At 34.0% G+C, this 18,683-nt stretch overlaps 1 protein-coding gene across 1 annotated transcript; it reads left to right on the forward strand.

The window, feature by feature from the left end:
• Positions 1–2,536: 2,536 nt before the first annotated feature.
• On the forward strand, positions 2,537–18,258 carry LOC112053168 (uncharacterized). The gene is made up of 4 exons (XM_052886981.1): positions 2,537–2,822; positions 5,112–5,258; positions 5,674–5,772; positions 6,990–18,258. Exons 1-4 carry the CDS (start codon positions 2,537–2,539, stop codon positions 7,151–7,153), a joined length of 696 nt encoding a protein of 231 aa, XP_052742941.1. The 3' UTR covers positions 7,154–18,258.
• The last annotated feature ends 425 nt before the right edge of the window (positions 18,259–18,683 follow it).

Genomic DNA, 18,683 nt, shown 5'->3' on the forward strand with positions numbered 1-18,683 from the left:
TTGTTAACGATTCCCCTCCACACAGTCCGGTCCTCAGCTTTTCTAATGGCTGTTGTTACAGAGAGTCCAGTGAGTGACTTAACCTGGTCAGACCAGCGGGTAGGTGATCGGCCGCGTGGTCGTTTCCCTTGCACCTTGCTCACCACTATTACTTTATCCAGGTTATCGGGAAGGCGACGGGCTATATGGCCAAAGTAACTCAAGATCCTCTGATAACATACAGTTGAAAGTCTAGTGGGAATGCGAAGCTATTTCAGTATCGAGATGTTTGGTCTTCTAGCGGTCCGCGGTATACGAAGCATCCGTCTCCAACACCACATCTCAAAGGCATCTATCTTCTTTCTGTCTGTGGCCCTTATCGTCCAGGCTTCGGCTGATTGGGATTCTATTTTCAAAATCGGTTTATTAAATTTAGATATTTTCCTACAATATCACAAACTTTAAACACACTTTTTTTTATTTAGCCACTCGGCTTTTCGCGACTTGCAGAGCCTCGGTTACCTTAGTGTCAAGAGTGGCGCGGATTTGGTCTGAGCAACGCATCGGGCTACGTCCTCGATATATCTTTCATTCCACTTTGTCAGTGATTACTAGTGTCTCTAAGTTATCAGAGTACGTTGCAGTTGAATTCAAGAACTAAAAGAACCTCTAATACACGCACATTCCATTTTAAGGTTACGGTAAAATCTAGTTGGAAAACTTCGGTACAGCGTGCTGTGTGCAAGTTTCTCTTCAACATCGCAAGGAAATTTTTCCTCGAATATGCAAACTTTACCAATGTATTATGAGTACATGATTCACTAAACTTTCAAACTTTACATGCTCATGATGCTAGAAATTGAGCAAGCGTCGTCGATAGGAAGAACTAATAAGAAATAGTCTTGTCTATTTATTGAAAATTCTTTTCACCTCTTGCACAATAACTAATAGTTATATTTTAAATAAATTAATTTACAAAAACATTTAAATTGAGGTCAGACACCGATATACAAAATATACATTTAATATAGAAAAGCAAACCAAAATTAATTCTAAAATCAGAATTAAAATCAGAAACATACTGAAACAACATTAAAATCAAAATAAGAATTAAAAATTATTACCTATAGGTACTATTTTATACTATACCTACTAGTCAGCTTTATACTCATCGATATCGTCATTATCAACCCATATTCGGCTCACTGCTGAGTAAGAGTCTCCTATCAGAATGAGACGAATGCAGGTTTCCTCACGATATTTTTTCCTTCACCTTTTTGAGAGAGATATTTAATTAATTTGACGTAGGGGTAAGTACATCCGACCCCGGACCGGATTCGTTCCTACACCCTCCGGAATCGGAAGCAGAGGTCATATCCACTGGGCTAGCTTTATACTATGTACCTATGTATATACTATTTTATTTAATTATACATGAACTTTTTTCATTAATCACTCTATCTATTGGTGAAAACCGCATGAAAATTCGTTTTTGACGGTCTCCGTGGCGCAGTGGTATGCGTGATGGATTTACAAAACAGAGGTCCTGGGTTCGATCCCCGGCTGGATTGATTGAGATTTTCTTAATTGGTCCAGGTCTGGCTGGTGGGAGGCTTCGGCCGTGGCTAGTTACCACCCTACCGACAAAGACGTACCGCCAAGCGATTTAGCGTTCCGGTACGATGTCGTGTAGAAACCGAAAGGGGTGTGGATTTTCATCCTCCTAATAACAAGTTAGTCCGCTTCCATCTTAAATTGCATCATCACTTACCATCAGGTGAGATTGTAGTCAAGGGCTAACTTGCAAAGAATAAAAAAAAATCGCGAATAGACAGATGTAGGTAAATAACCAAACTCCAATAATAGAATATAATGCAAAATATGGAACTACAGATAGGTAGCTAAAAATGTTCTCTCCAAGATATTTTCTAAGAAGAAAATCTATCCGCAACTCAGCCAAGAATTATTACAACCCCAATATTAGCTCGTGACATACTTTCCATCTGGCTTCATCTTGAAACGCGAATAACTATATTTCTTTTTACTCTGCTGTAGGTAAGTAGAATACCTACTATAAGTATTGATCTCAGATCAATTATAGAAGGACCTGTATCGTACTCATTGTCACGAACAAAATTGTCTGTCACTTTCTGAAGAAAACGAGCTTAGATTATTCATTATCTTATACTAAACTAGAAGTTTATAGTCAATTACACAAAAAGGTATATTTACACGAACACGATTACAACTATTTAACATCGATACTATAGAGACAGTTTTTATAATCGCATTAGATCGTTGATCATATACTTTGACAGAAAAGTAACGTCTAGCGAGGCAGGTCCTATACAATAATTGGTCTGAGGTATTGATGCATTGTTGAATGAGCGATTTCTTTAAGGGTCACCTTTAACCTTTCCAAACAAACCTTTGTATATCATCCAAAGGTCATTCCAAAAGAAACTAACAACAAAAATGTTCTCAAAAACATGAAAAGAATCTCGACTATGACAAAAAAAGACATTTTAATCATTCTTAAATCAACCCTTTGTTTTAGATGAGAACAAAATCTATTCTTACCCTCGTGGGCGTTTTAGCCATTATTCAAGCACCCTGTGACGCAAAAACCGACCAATCAGAGGGTGACTCGGAGAAAAATCAACCAATCAGCAACATTGGTGTTGGAATGAGACAGAGCGATGCCCCGGAGGTAGTATTACAGCTGAAATATATTGAAGGGGGACTGGATAAGATATATTTAACTCAGTTCAGGAAGGAAAGCAAGGGATGGGAACCTCCAGTGCTTGCCCGGAGGTCTTTGTGTGCGGACCTGTGCTACTCAGGTGTTTATTTTGTTTTTTAGTTTTGTTTCTTTTGTGTTCATGTTGTGTTTAATGTGTCACATTTGAGTAGTTGTGGAGTCAGCGGTGTATGTAAAGGTGAGTTAATAAAACTTTAATTAGTTAAGGTAGCATTTAAAAATTGTTGGATAAAGATAAAAGTCTATTTAGATACAAATTTTTAAATTAGATTTTTTGAAAACGGGTCTATTGTTCCTTGAAAACAATTAAAATCTTTTTAAAAGCTACTTAACTAGACGGCTATATCGGAAAAATCGTTGAACTGATTTTTAATAAAAATGAATTATGAGGCCTATTGCCTGACCCTATCCGCTATTTGGCCCCATAAATTTTGCCTATTCTAATCAAGTATTTGGGAAATATTGTAAAATTAAAAATAATTTCAAAACACCGACGGATATGTCGTGGAAACAAAGAAATTGAGGCTCGAAGGCTACTTGAACAAAAAAAAATATTAAATAGGCTTCGATATACTTGAAATAGGTATTTATTATATCGCTTAATTTTTATTTTTACAAAAACTTTTTTTTATAAATAAGGAATCTATTAAAGAAATGTAAAAATTAAGCTTTATAAATAAATAGCTATTTCAACTAAATCGAAGACTATTAAATAAGAATTCAGCGTCAAATTCAAAAACCTATCGATGAAAAAGATTTAAAATCACTTTCTTTAACCTATAACTAGAAGAAGACCTTTAAATACGAGTATTATTTTTTAACTATTGCTACATAATCTCTCTCTATAGTCGTCCCTTCATTACTGAAGATCATGGTCCTGGTAAGATCCCAGCCTCCTGCGGGTCCAAGCCTTCCATCGGCGTCTGTTGCTGTTGCAACATAATACATTGCCACATAGTTCAAGCCCCATGTGTCAGGCCACGGGCGCTCCGTGGTTTGAACGCAATAACGACTTACATAGAGACCTAGATTTCCCTACAAGGGCCCAATATATGAAACAGCTTTCGCAAACTTATTTTAAGAGAGCCGCCACGCACTCCAACTAACTATTGGTTGAGGCTTGCAACTACACCCCCGCCCCTAACCACAGAAAAACAAATGTAAAAGTACCCTAAACGCCGATTGAGACGCCCGAAAAATGATCTTTAGGTACGATCTTGACGACGATCTAACGACCGACAACTCTTCCAAGCAACACAAACACAACCTACACAACATCTTCGCTGGCGAAGACTTGGTCCCCAATATCTGACGTCACCTTGACATAGATTTTTAGACTCACGATCTCAGGGACGCTCGGCAGACACTAGGCCAAAACACCCTTCCAGAATGGCCCTCTAAGCCTAGATCCGAGTCTCAGAGGAGACGCCCTTATAGAGTCGCCCATATTCTACCTTCGGGCCCCATCAGATGATGATTCTGCGCTTGTGACAAAAGTGATTCGAATTATCTCCAGTCCTGGATAGGATGAAGCCTATAAGCTATTTAAGCAATTACTTAGAGCATCCCCTCTAGGGGGGGTACCAGAGAGGACCGAGAAAAAATACCAGCGCATGAAAGTTAAAGCAATTTTAAAATCCGACCGTTTTAAATTGACGTTGATTGATACATATTCTACCTGTGGTAGGTACGTACCTTCCATACCACATTTTATTACGAATTATTTGTAGTTTACTTGAGGATAGGGAGGCCCACATGGTAAGATTGCTTAGGGCATCAAGTTTCCTTAATCCGGAGCTGATTATTACGTATTTTTAACAAAAAAAAACGTTTAGTGCATACTTTCCTGTTTTGTCATCAGAATGATGATGTCACATTGCGATTATTGTTGTGACCATAAACACCTTACAATATGTACTTGGTTGGACTGTTTCAATTATTTTGGTTTTAAAACCAAACTTCTGAAAAGGTTTTTGTGAACATTTTAAGAAATCAACCTACCTCTACTCTTCCAAACAAAGAAAAAATCTAAGCTACTTGAGAAATGCCGCAGATAAGATATAACATACAGAATATCTCCTTTTTAAAAGTGTTTTTCAGATAGCATGGGTACGGAGACAGTACGTTTCGCTCTTGAAAGTTTGCCGCGATTCACGATAATAGTTCGTATTATGAACGTCATAAGGCAACTGTCACCGAACCCATGCTATCTAAAAAACACTCTAAGCTGTTTTAAATATAGATTGAAACTGTCTACAGTTATTACTAAAGGTCTTTACAGTAACAAACTTATAAAAATATCGCTTTTTCTCCGCAAGACAGAGAGGGATTTTATTTTTCTGTTCAGACTTTAAAATTATGTTTGTAATAGGTCTGGGCGGAGGCTCTTGCGGCACCAACTGCCGGGACATGATGCCGGTCGGTCTGAAGACAGCTCTTCTGAGCTCTAACACCTCTGACACACTCTACGGCGAACCCAGAGTCGAGGTCTGCCCTGTACTCTGCAAGAATGGACTGGGTAAGTGGGTACATATAAATGACAAAGAATCAGTCTTTCTTGCGCAAACATAAACTTCCATGTGGTCTTTAGGATACAATCTAATATAACTAATGTTATAAATGTAATAGTTTGGAAAGATGAAGTATGTACAGAAGATTAAGTTCAGAGTCACCTAGATTTTGGTGCTTTTGCAATACGTAAAATGTAGACGGAACATCTTTAGCATAGGATCAATGGGACTTATAGTCCATGTTAGAATAAATATAATATCCTAAATTTGGTAATACAGGGGTTGATTTAAGTACGGTATAATTTTTCGGGTTGCCTCAAATAGGTACTGCTGACTAGCTCTCCGCAGATACCTTATCCATGGATAAAACAGATATGCAACAAGACAGTTGCAAGTTGCACAGATAGCTTGTATTGTCAACAGGTCAGCCGTTATGTAACTGCGCTGAGGACGAGCCAGAGCCGGTGGACTGGAGCGCCGTATGTGGCACCTTCTGCTCAGCTGACAACTATGTCTTGAAAGGTAACTAAACTTTGTTCCAAGTTTTGTCTCATATCATAATGAATATTCGTCTACACAGTAAACGAAATATACTAGTACCAATCTTCTTCTATAAAAATTCAAGTTAAAAGTTGCGTATTTAATCTATTTTTCCAAACGCCAAAAACAATGTCGTTCTTTTCGTGATGTCATAGTTTTAGTAAACTTACATACGTCGAATTAGAGGAAGTCCGATTTTTTGCTTTAAGCCGATTTATGTGCATAAGTTCAATATTATTAGAATCCCGTTAAATGCAGACATAGTAATTACTATACTGTCGGCGTGAAAAAAAAACATCATGATTTTTAACAAAATAATAAAATGCGAAATGTAATAATGTAGTAAATTGACGTCACAGATAATTAATTTATAGATTATCATGGAGGACAGCGTTTAAAAATTGGGAGTATTTGAACCAAATCCTGATTAAAATTACGTCTCAAAAATATGATATTATTTTTTACGAACTAATGAAACGGACAATTTAAGACTGTTTTAAAAAAAAGTGTCAGTGTGAATCGATAAACACGCTTTTCTATTGCTACTCACTATCCACACACGGCTAACCTTTCTTCCAAGAAATATTCAGTAGCAGCCCAGAGTTCAGGATTTGGTGGTGTTACACCACGGTGAACGTTGTTAGAACGTAGAACATCCTCAAATTAAAAACATAGACATTTTTGCCAGTCGAGTAGGCACTTTTAAGAAGTTGTTCGATCGATTAATAATTTTGTTTGTAAGATGCACGACAAATATATTTATATATTTTATTTTTGTTGTAGGTATATACGGGTATCATTTCTTTTTTTTTCTTTTCTTTGTATTCTTTTATTTAGTACTCTTTATAGTTTACTTAGAAAATATCTTTTATCAGCCCTATCTACATTTTGTTAAATTACTTGTGGATAGAGCTGTGGGTTGTGTAAACCATTTTTTAAATTACTTAAGTTTTGTAAGTCATAATTGTACACAATTGTTTTCAATCCCAAATAAATAAAATAAAATAAACATTAAGCCGGTACTGGTCAGCAATTAACATCTGATAGTGATCACTATAAGATCAACCATTATCACCTCCTCCCTCCAATTCGCACTGGTGCATGTATGTTTCCAAATCCCCTACCCAATATGGAAAGGGCCATTCAAATTATGGTGATGACACGTAGATTCTTCAAACTAACCCTATTTATTTATACAGGATGCCCAACCTGCGAGGATGTAGCTCCACAAGCCATGAAGGCGGTTCTCTCCAGCTCTAGATCCTTGGACACCGTTGAAGGCTGGAGGTCGTGGTGCAACGTACAATGCAGGCAGGGCCAGGGCGGCGCCGCTTGCAATTGCGACAGAGCCCCATTTCAATAGACCCCGACGTACCCAAACACAAAAATTCCAAAATAACCCAAAATTTTGAAAAATCCTTTGTGACCCAAGACATGAATAAATTAGAAAACACCAGAAATCGAATTGATAATTATATAATTGAAGTGAAAATTTTCAGAGATTCCGTTTTAGTACTGTATTATAATTATTCATGAAAGCAAATAAAAGTGTTATTCTAGATTTTGTTTCTGTAACTTACAAAATTGATCTAATAGGTGAATCATGTTGCCAAAATTACTTTAAATCATTGAATTACGTACCCTATATACTTATGAGTATATTTAGCGTTCCTAAATTAGATATTTCAATAATTTACACCATTCCAATATTTTATAATAAATCAGGTATGCTTACTGCGTTCATGTTTAATATAAAGGTTTACATATAATCAAAAAATGCTTCATTCTAAATACATAGTATAAAATAATTATTAAGATACATAAAATATTATACTCTATTCTACATTACCTAATTAGAAATTTGTTAAAAAAATATACATGACCAGTGTTCGTTGACAAAGGACTAGGTAAGTTATTTTTATGTAATAAATATTTTAAACTTACTAAATATGTAGCACTAGAGAGTTTTCATTATATTTTATATTAAATGAACTGTTTTTATTACGAAAAAGGAAAATTCAATTAATAAATTGAATGGAAATATTAGTTTATTTTAACTGGCTGTAAATCTCTGCGTTCTAGACATTTTGAGCTTGTACAAATTATTATATACTGATTTAATATACCTACTGTGTACAAATAATAATATATAATCAGTTAGGTAAGTTATTTTATATACATTTTTATTTATATATTTTTATAAATACATATATATAAAGGAAATATCGGCAGCTGCATATCAGCAGTGGGAAACCAAGCAAATACCTACTTTAGCAACATTTATTATTTCATTACGTTAATATGTTCACGGAAAATATATTAAGTATAGGCATACTGTGTATTGTTCAGTACCCATCAAAGTTCATGTTTATTTATTTATTTATTTAATTGATATACCAACAATGACAACAAGAAACATTAATAATAACCTATACTTAACTAAACTTAAAAGGTTCTGGTGCTAAACGAAGCCATCTTTTAAAGGTATATACAGCATTGTTGTTTGTTGTCCGGTTAAACTTAAAAATTAAACTACTTACACTTAAAACGACAAATTACATTTACATCAAGTGTCCTATTGATTAAATTGTTAAATAATGTTAACAAGTACAGTACTTAATACATATTATACTAATTACGAAGTAGGCTTAATATTTTTTTCTATTGTTACAATGTGGTATTTATTGTGAAGTTGCTACACACAGTTAAAATTTTCCACAATATTTTGAATATACCACAATAATTCTACTTCTATAAGTCGAAATAACAATGGAATAACGTTTGTAAAGTTGATTAATTTGAGTTACTTATTGTTCTGTTTCTAATGTGGCTATTCAATACGCCTATGTTATTTTATATTTGATACTGCAATATAAAAGTACGAGCCTATTGCTCTTTCAAAATCTACCTATCTCTAATCTGTCGGTTTATCGACTTTGTTAGTAATGCCTAATTCTAATATAGCTATCCAAAATGCCTATGTTATGTATGCCACTAGCTGACGCCGCGCGGTTTCACCCTCGTGGTTTCCGATCCCGTGGAAACACGGGGATAAAATATAGTCTATAGAATTCCTCAATAAATGGGCTATCTAGCACTGAAATAATTTTTCAAATCGGACCAGTAGTTCCTGAGATTAACGCGTTCAACCAAACGAACTCTTCAGATTTATAATATTACTAAAGATTCAATACTGTAATATAAAAGTTAGAGCTTATTGCTTTTTAAAAACATCTCACAATATCTTAGTACTAGCACAGAATACATATATACAAGTATACTAGCAGACGCCCGCGACTGCGCCCGCTAGGAATCCTTTTAAAAAAGCTTCTAAATATCCCACCATAAATTGTTTTCTGAAGTCACTAAGGCTTAGATTAGGTAGCGTTTTCTATGAAAGCTCCAAGGCGGCTTAACTTTTTCCGACTCTTCAAATATAGACCAACATTTATTCCAAAAGGTTTGTATATATGTGTGTAAAAGTATTTAAAAATATAAAATATGTGCACATAATTATATATATACGAGTATTACCAACATTACTTACTTTAGAATATATATTCAAGATATAACTTTAGAATAAGTATATATAAAATATCTGTATATATATGAAACATAATAAACTGTGCGAAAGACAATATAAAAGTTAGAGTTATAGAAGAGTTAGAACACTAATTAATATTATTCAATCAAAATTTTCTTAATCTATTTGTATGATAGGAGTAACTAATGTCTAAGTAAATAATATTATATGATAATATAATAATTATTAAATTAATGTATTTAATCTTCACATTTTACGCATTAAAATTATTTTCATTTACTTTTTTTGTTGTTTTTTTTATTTATTTTCACTTCCTTTTTTTCAACCTACCAGTCAATTGTGGAATTATTTTGATTTTTTTTTCTTTTATTGTTTTCATACCTACCAGTCAATTACTGTCGGAGACCAAAAAGGGGCGAGATATAAAAAAAATATTGAACTTTTTGGTCGAAGACGAAAAATTTCGTTGACTCCCTAAATTTTTCAATTTAATAATAATTCGTGACGGTAGTCGTTGTGTAGAAGAGAAAAGTATAAAAAATTTTGAAAAAAAAAATATTTTAACGCTTTTCTGCTTTGTAAATATGTAAATACGAAATTAAGTAAACATACTTATCAAAAATAGTCGGTCAGAAAATAGCTCTGTCCTTATTAAGTACCTACTAAAAAAAAATATTTTATAAAATAATTATCTGTTAGTGTTTTTTTTTATTGAAAGTGTATAATCAACATTATTTTTTTAACTCAGAGGCTTGATTGAATTTTATTTTGGACATTTTGGGTAAAATTATGTTAAAATCATTAAAAAGGATCTGGTACTTACTCGTACATAGTGTGTATATATGTTTTCAACTGGACGAAAGAGCACGTACTGAGCTGGCGCAGAGTTTAACTTTACTTTACTAGCAAGTAATTAGAAGTGCTATAGAGCCAATGGCTACTAGAATCGACTCTACGAGTATACTTTAATACGTAAATGGATAACCTAGATATTTTTATTTATTTATAATAACATTATTGCACAAAAAAGAAAATAACAAAAGAACACATACATTTTTAGGCAAAAGGCGACCTTATCACTAATAGTGATCTGTTCCAGGCAACCTAAACATAAATAATCTAAATATCCTGTGACATTATTTATTTTAATGCTTAATGATTTTTATTATTATGACTGCCAAATCTGTACTCCTTTTTTTAAATGCAGCTCGAATTTCAAAGATACCTACTATACATCTCTCGGGACTTCCATAAACCCATAACATAGTCCTTTAGAAATACAGTCGGTAGAGGCTGTCAATTTCTGGTGGACTAGCTTAGTCCTAATATACTAAGTACTATTAATAACTTACTTTTCTGATTTGTTTTCATCACCTGGTTAGTGTATCCAAGTGGCACGGTGGCACGTACTAATCTGTTTTTTTTTGTATTAAATAAGTACGAAATACTCTCAACATGCATACTCGTATTGAAGCTACATAATTTAAAAAGTTTCAGTATTTCCATTCGTCCAGTTCTAAACGTTCCAAGCTCTGTGCAAAATCATTTATTTAACTAGACTCTGCTTTTAAATTTTCAACCTAATTTCCTTGTAGATTAAGTTTAAAGTTTAATAACGATACTTTCTTAACCATGATAGGCAAGGTCTTTTATAGGTGTAATTAATTAATAAGAATCAGTAGAACACTTCCTGGATTTGAACTGGGAATTGAGGATCTCTCTGGTCCAGTTGCGTTTGTGTACCTTTGTATTTGGAGGTCCTAGAATCGATTACAAGGAACAATTTAAGAATTTATGTCTTGTAGCACTCTTATGCACCTAGGCATTGAAGACCTAGATACCGCCCATCAAGATTTAGCGTTCCAGTACTATGCCACGCAAAAACCAGTTAGGTCGTTAGGCCTATAGCCATGTGGTACGTCGATTCGCTTTCTACAAACGCTAACGCAAGCTATGGCGATGACATTCACTATCGACAAGTCACGTGATCGGGTCTGTCATTCCCACACTGTACCCCTTGCAAATTAGAGCGAAAGCTTCTAGGCTGCATTGTCGGTTACCATCAGATGAAATGCTAAATCGTCATTAAGTTAAACAGATGAGATTTTAGATCCGCTTCCTCCGTCTACTATACATAGTTTATTTTGTTGTGCGGAGTTTTTTTTTGGTGGTTCCGTAATTATTTGTTTCCTTTATCAGTTCTGCACTCTAAATTGATTTTTATTTTCCGATTCCAAAAACAACAAAATAATGGACACATTAATAAAATTCCAACAAGACGCGCGCTATGTCGAAGAACGGCGGTCTCGACGGCAAGTCGCTCGACATCGGGATTTCATAATATAGTGCGTGTAGGGTGAGACTTAATATCTGTTTAAAAGAAAATATCCTTATTGAGTACATATATAATGACAAAATTATGTGTTCAATTAATTTCGTTTAATAATGAAAAAATGTTTGATCATCTTAGGTATACACCGTGCCATGTGTTTCGTCTTAAACCGAAATCCCACTTAGTATACCCAATGTCTATTAACCATCAGTGTTATTAAAAAAAAAACAAAGTACAATTCAAGGAGTTACAATTGTAATAAACTATCAAAAATCGATTATTTTAAAACATCCTGTATTTTCAAACATCTACCTACCTCCTCGCCGCAGTCACGTCAGCAGCCCGTCGGTCCCTCTGAGCTTTGAGGTCATTCTCTTTAACCTATTTCTTTAAATTGAATTTTTTTATACTAGAAGGTACCACCACTACCACAAGTCGCCACACAGCTGACGGGACAGGACGGTAACAAGAGCCCTTGCATTTTGTGATGAACCTACACTGTCACAGATTAATAGATATATATGTCCACACTACTGTAAACGGATCAAGTGGATAACTCAGTGGTGTAGCGATGCTAGGGCAAGGGGGGTCAAGACCCTGAGCGGGCACGAGCTAGAGCGGCACGACTATATTTTTGTCCTAATTAAAAAAAATACAAATCTAATATTAGTTTAAAAAAAAAAACAAATGTGCACGGATCATAAATCTCATTAGACGAAATCTAGCACATAAATAGACTTAGATAAAATACCTATAGATGTAACAACCGTGTAGCCGCACATGAAACAACAATACTTAACTGAAATGTTGCTATTACTTAAAATTTTCCTCTAGATTTGGTTAAATTTGAATTTTGAGAAAGCTTTATTAATATTTTATCTGAGACCGTTTGCACATAAATATTATGACTTAAAAACAAGTTCCCAAACTTTTTTTTTTATTTATTTTTTAAGGTAGTGAATTCAACTCCCTTCAACAAAGTAAAAAGCTTGTGTCAGCACTAGTCTAACGAGATGATCGAACGTGTTAACTGGTAAAACCAGTTGGTTAACCTATAGCCGAAACCAAAGAATGTAAATATGAACCGAAACGAATTATAAATGTTCGACTCCCTGTTGGACAATTTTCGGCCCCCTATCTGGGTTAATTAAAAAATCAAATTTATTTTAGAAGTTTTATTAGTTTTTTAGAATCCAAATTACATATTGATTGTGTCCTTCTCAAACTGAATAGAGCAAATTAAAAAAAAAATCTTAGGCTGCCAATTCTGATGACCAGTAGCCATTATCCATGTTTGTTTAAAATGTATATCCTTGGGAAACCTGCAATAAAATTAATAATATGATTAGATATATTGTTTCCATTTGTTATGAGTATCAGCAAAAGTAGATCTTAAATTAATTTTGTACTTTTCTGATGACGGATCATTAGTGTCCGTCATCAGAAAAGTACAAAATTAATTTTCTTTTTAATTAATTAAAAATTGTTTAGTGGAAAATCTTTATAAAGTCATGGGAACACTCCAAGTTGTTTTTACGAGGTTATGTTTAAGAAAAAATACCATATTTCGTTAAAATCTACTTTATTTAATGGAAATTGTTTATTGATTTATTTGTTCAATCATATTTTTATCTGTCCTATAAACTATAACATTAACTTTTTGCATACTTACGAGTAAAAAGTCTCTTCCTCTGCCTCCGTTTCCTTGCGGCTTTTACAGCTGAAAACACTGCATCCTCCCATTATAAATAATACTACACCTTATTAATGGAGTCCTTTTCTAATAAGTACATTAAAACAATCTTAAAACCCTAAAAAACAATAATAAACAAGAAAATTTCGCACAACGCACAACTTGACAGCAAATTGTTTGGCTAACTGATAGTTAGCCAAACAAAGAAAACCTCCACGGCCTAAGAGACAGAAGATAATACTTTTTGTCTCAACTTCCTCATAAAATTCGTAAATACGCTTCTCACTCCCACGTCTAACATAATTTTAAGGCAACGTCTATAGGTATTAAGTCAATGTAAATAGACCACTTCAAAGCCTGCAGTAATAGAAGGTACGCTCCCTCTATATAGTGATGTGCTGTGCCAAAGTTAAATGGTATCTTGATTTCAATATAATTTAAATGTATTGAAATAAAAATAATACAATTTATTATTTTTATTTCAATACATTTACTAGTTACTAGATGTAAAAGGTTCTTTGATTAAAATATTTTAACTTTAGAGTAATAATTGAAATAGGTGGATAAATAATGTGTATGTATGTGTGTGTGTGTATCCGCGTGTAAGAACATATTGAATAGTATCGTATATTATGTATGTACTATGTACCGTATATAGTGTATTATCTATGTATGTACCTATAACCATAATATTATATCTAGATTAATAAAATATTTTGACAAAGTATTAAGTATAAATATTTTTCATAAATAGGAATGAGAATGTATGCGCGTGTGAAAATAAATAAAATATTATACCTATATATCATATAATCATGTTTATAATTAAATTATTGTAATGAAATGTAAAATAATAGTATTTATTCTAGTCATAGAACAACCAAGAATAATCGCGACAAACAATATCACATATGTCTTCCAGTACAATAAGGATATAGTTGTATAAATAAACTGTAAATTATTAACTAAGTAATCTATAACTATGTTAGATTATTAAATAATTATAAGAAATATTAAAATTAAGTGAATTCTACTCCATGATTTATATACCTACAGACAAGTCGGTAGGTACTATCTATTGATTAATGTAATTAGAGTTCTAAAAATGTTTTTTTTTATGAAGATATGAGTCTAAGATTATGAGTGAATGAAGATATGAGTCTAAGATTATAAGTTAATGTACGTATAAACAAGTTTGAGAACTTCTTATCCAAAATTAATTACTGAAAGAAATATCCGTGTTCATTTATCATCACCAACATCATCATCAAACGATTAGCTATTAAAAAACTCGTAAATATCTAAATTGGCGTGACCACCAGAATACTTTTCATATCACAGAACTTTTTCTCTTTGTCGTCAGATGGGCAGGCCATTAAAGTGCATTAGATTTTCAATTTACTGATTTGACCACAATTGAGTGCCGTGTTTGGGTTTGTAGCCAAGTGGCACGTTAATTCTCTTTGTATGATCGCAAACGCTTCGAAAATTCAAAAATGTATAGGAATGACATTTGCTATCGACAGGTCATGTGATCAAGTTGTCGATTGGATCTGTCATTCCCATACTTTTTGTTTGTTTTCGAAGAGTTAGCGTTTGTAGAAAGAGAATCGACGCGCCACTTGGTTATAGGCCCAGGTTAATTTTGTATTGCACGCCATTGACGATCATTCTCACGTTCCTGTGCTGCAGAAACTAGAATAATACGTGCACAACTATAACTGATCGTGTGTGTATTGGTCACTGCGTGCATGACGGCTCGACTTATGAAACGTCTTCGCTGCCATTTGCGCTGCAGAAACGTGAGAATTATTGACCGTCAATGGTTGACTTGTATTGTAGCTTCAGGTGGCGACGTTTTGTAATCGCGCGTGATGTAGCCCGTGGGCGCTTACGAGCGATAAATATCTCGCTGCGCTGTATGTAGAAGGTTTTCGATTATGAAGAAGGTATTACCTATTTTTGGACCACTTACTTCGCTTTTAACGTTTTATATTACATTCCTGCAATTATTAGGTATTCAATCGTTGATGCCTTGAATAACAAACAACTACTTATTGTAATGTAGTTTCATCTGGATATTGCCTACAAAATGTTGTTTTTACGTTTTGTTTAAAAACACCTACTGTTATCAATTCACTAGGGGACCTTTTTTCGTACAACGTAAAGTTACGCGCTACGTAACGTTATTATTCGCTGAGGAAACATGCAAATGGGAAACCAATCGCTAGATACGAGATTAATATGACTGAGTATTCATCATCTTATTAGTGCAGTTCAGAGATGTAACGGAGCTTCGATTCCGGTTCCGTTAAGTCGGAACTTCCGATTATTATTACACTTTCGGTTCCGACTTCGGTTCCGATACTTTTGTATCGGATGTTAATCGGAGGTCGAACGAAACAAAGATGGCGGCGCGCGACGGCCTGTGCCGAACAGGTTCATACATGTTCAAAAACGTATAAGTATTAGTGATGATCCGTTATTGTGGTGGAAAGTAAATGGAAATACAAAATTCCAGCCCGTACAATCAATTGCCCGGCAATATTTGTCATGTCCACCGGGCTCGGTAGCTAGCGAACAACTTTTTAGTGGTGCTGGCCTAATTTACGACTCTTTAAGGAATAGATTGGATGGAGACAAAGCATCAAAGCTTTTGTTCATAAAGTACAATACATTACTTTTGGAGTCCATTTTGATTTAATTTGTTTTAGCTTTTGTTCATTTATTGTAATGTAACCAAATGTAACACGCTACTTTGGGTTTTAATTTTAATTAAACTTTAAATTCATTAATTTTATCTTTTGTTTATTTGGAATTATGCCAATTTTTTTCACAGTTGTTTTTTATTTTATGATAAAAAATAAAAATGAAAAGAATTGACTATAAATCATGTTTTATTTGTCCTTAAACAAACTGACCCTGCCTCCGATTTCGATTCCGATTCCGATAAACCAAATTTGAAAACTCCGATTCCGATTTCGGTTCCGATAAAACTACCCCCGTTACATCCCTGGTGCAGTTTACCGGTAACTTTCCGTGAGTATGAAAAAGGTTGACATTAATCGAAATAACGTTATAGATTTACTGTATTATTAAAATATGCAAGGAGTAGGTATATCTACCTAATCATTGACCTCTTATAATAAATTGGAGACCGATGATTATAACAGAAAGCTTGGTAAATTCCCAAGCAGTAAAGTATTGTAAGTAGGTAAACTTAATACATTGCGTTTATCGATTCCATATCAAAAAAATTTATTAAAGTTTTCAATTGATGTATAATATACCGTATAAGTAAGTATATGTATAAGATACCTAGTCTAAAATTAATCATGTAATATTTAAAATTACCATACCTAAGTATATTTCCCTATATAAATTCTTGTTGTTGTAAAAAGTCTCACTACGAGTAAAACTACATTAATATAATTATTAGGTAATATAGATTCATGTGTGTCTTCGTGTATCTACTTAGCTTTTTATCATCAATATCATCATATCAGCCGATGGACGTCCACTGCAGGACATAGCCCTTTTGTAGGGACTTCCAAACATCACGATACTGAGCCCCCTGCATCCAGCGAATCCCTGCGAATCGCTTGATCTCGTCAGTCCACCTAGTGGGGAGTCGACCAACACTGCGCGTACTAGTGCGGGGTCGTCATGCACCTTGGGAGTGGGACCCCAACGTCTTTACCTTCGCTCAACTCGTTGAGATGTGTCGGTGACTTTGGTTCTTCTGCGGATCTCCTCATTACTCCGAGCGACATTCTTATAGTAGTTTGTAATGCCTGCTCTATATCCTTAGGATCTTGGCTTCGATTCAGTTGAGTTGGGTTAGTCTAATATTCAGAATAAAAAAAAGCAAAGCATTATATATATATTATGTACTATAATAAGTGAAATAAGGTACTTACCTACTTAAGTCGTACCTACGCAGGTAGGTAGATACTCAATGTTAAAGGCATGTTAATATACACGTATTTAAATTTAGTATAATGCAAGTAGGCATTGGAATTTTTCTTGTAAATATCGATTAATTTTAAGTGTGTTAAAGGTTAAACTTACTTGTTGCATTAACATTACCTAACTGATGGTTAAATACAAAAATCTAAGGTTTTGCCGAGTTTTGTTATAAACAGACAATGATATCTATCCAATACCTCTATCTATTTAAATATAACGCTTCTATTCGCCACTTTATAGATAAAGTTATAACTTTCATTGTATTTATCGTGTATCCTTTCTGATAAATTCGTTGTTTTTACTGGTAAACAAAACGTCATTTTTAGGCTGTCAGTCCACCAAAGCGGAGCGCGAGCAGCCGAGCCGAGAAACGGTGAAATATAAACTAATAGGATTGCACAAAATCTCCGCTCTTCTCAAGTGGACAGTGATTTGCGAGCTAGTTTAAAAATTCATATAAAACTGGTAAGTGGAGCGGGGAAACGGAGCTAGGTTAAATAAATTAAATTTAACATATTTTATTTATATAACATACTTTGCAACTCCGTTCCGCAAACTCCGCTCGGCTTTGGTGGACAGGCAGCCTTAAATAGGTAATTCGTCTGAGTTTTTAATGCATGATCTGGGTAATCGGCACTGTAATTTAATAAATTAAACCTAATACAAAAAATAGACGTTTATACTTTTTGCTTGTTAACTCTAGGTAAGATAAGATATTTAATGCATTATTATTTAGTATCTAAATATTATACTGTCTAATGTATGGTGTTTAGATTGGTATGTTAATCAATGATATTAATTAGAGTTAGAAAAACATGTTACTTGATTTTTGGTTAAAGTCACCAGTTCGTTAATATATGCGTTGTTTTTTTAATTTGCTAATGTTAGTTCTTAGTAGTTTCATTGTAATTAAAAATAAGTAAAAAATAATCTGATCAGTGTTTTTATTTCGTTCAAACACTTTACCACAAAGTACCTGTTTATGTACAGCTTATGAATTTTTCAGTAAGCTAATGTAAATAAGTAGTTAGATTTGTCTATCAAGAATATAAGATATTCTCAATAACAGGTAGATATCACAAAGTCTTGTTTTGGAGCAGTGGCGTAGCTTGCCTTATAAGGACCCTGTATCAAAATATGTTGGGGGGCCCAATAGAGTAAACAAATCCCGATAATCTCTTTAGCAGTTTTTTCACCAGACTAAGTGAGATTGTAGATTACATTTTATCAATTTTTTCTTTCATACTCTGGAGGTCCCTGTGGAAGCCTGTAGAGGGGAGTATCATTGATACGGCTGATACGGCGGTAGCTACGCACTTGTCTTATAACTCTCTGGTAAAGCTGTCCATTCTGTA

This window comes from Bicyclus anynana, chromosome 18 (genome assembly GCF_947172395.1).
Source record: "Bicyclus anynana chromosome 18, ilBicAnyn1.1, whole genome shotgun sequence".
NCBI lineage: Eukaryota > Metazoa > Arthropoda > Insecta > Lepidoptera > Nymphalidae > Bicyclus > Bicyclus anynana.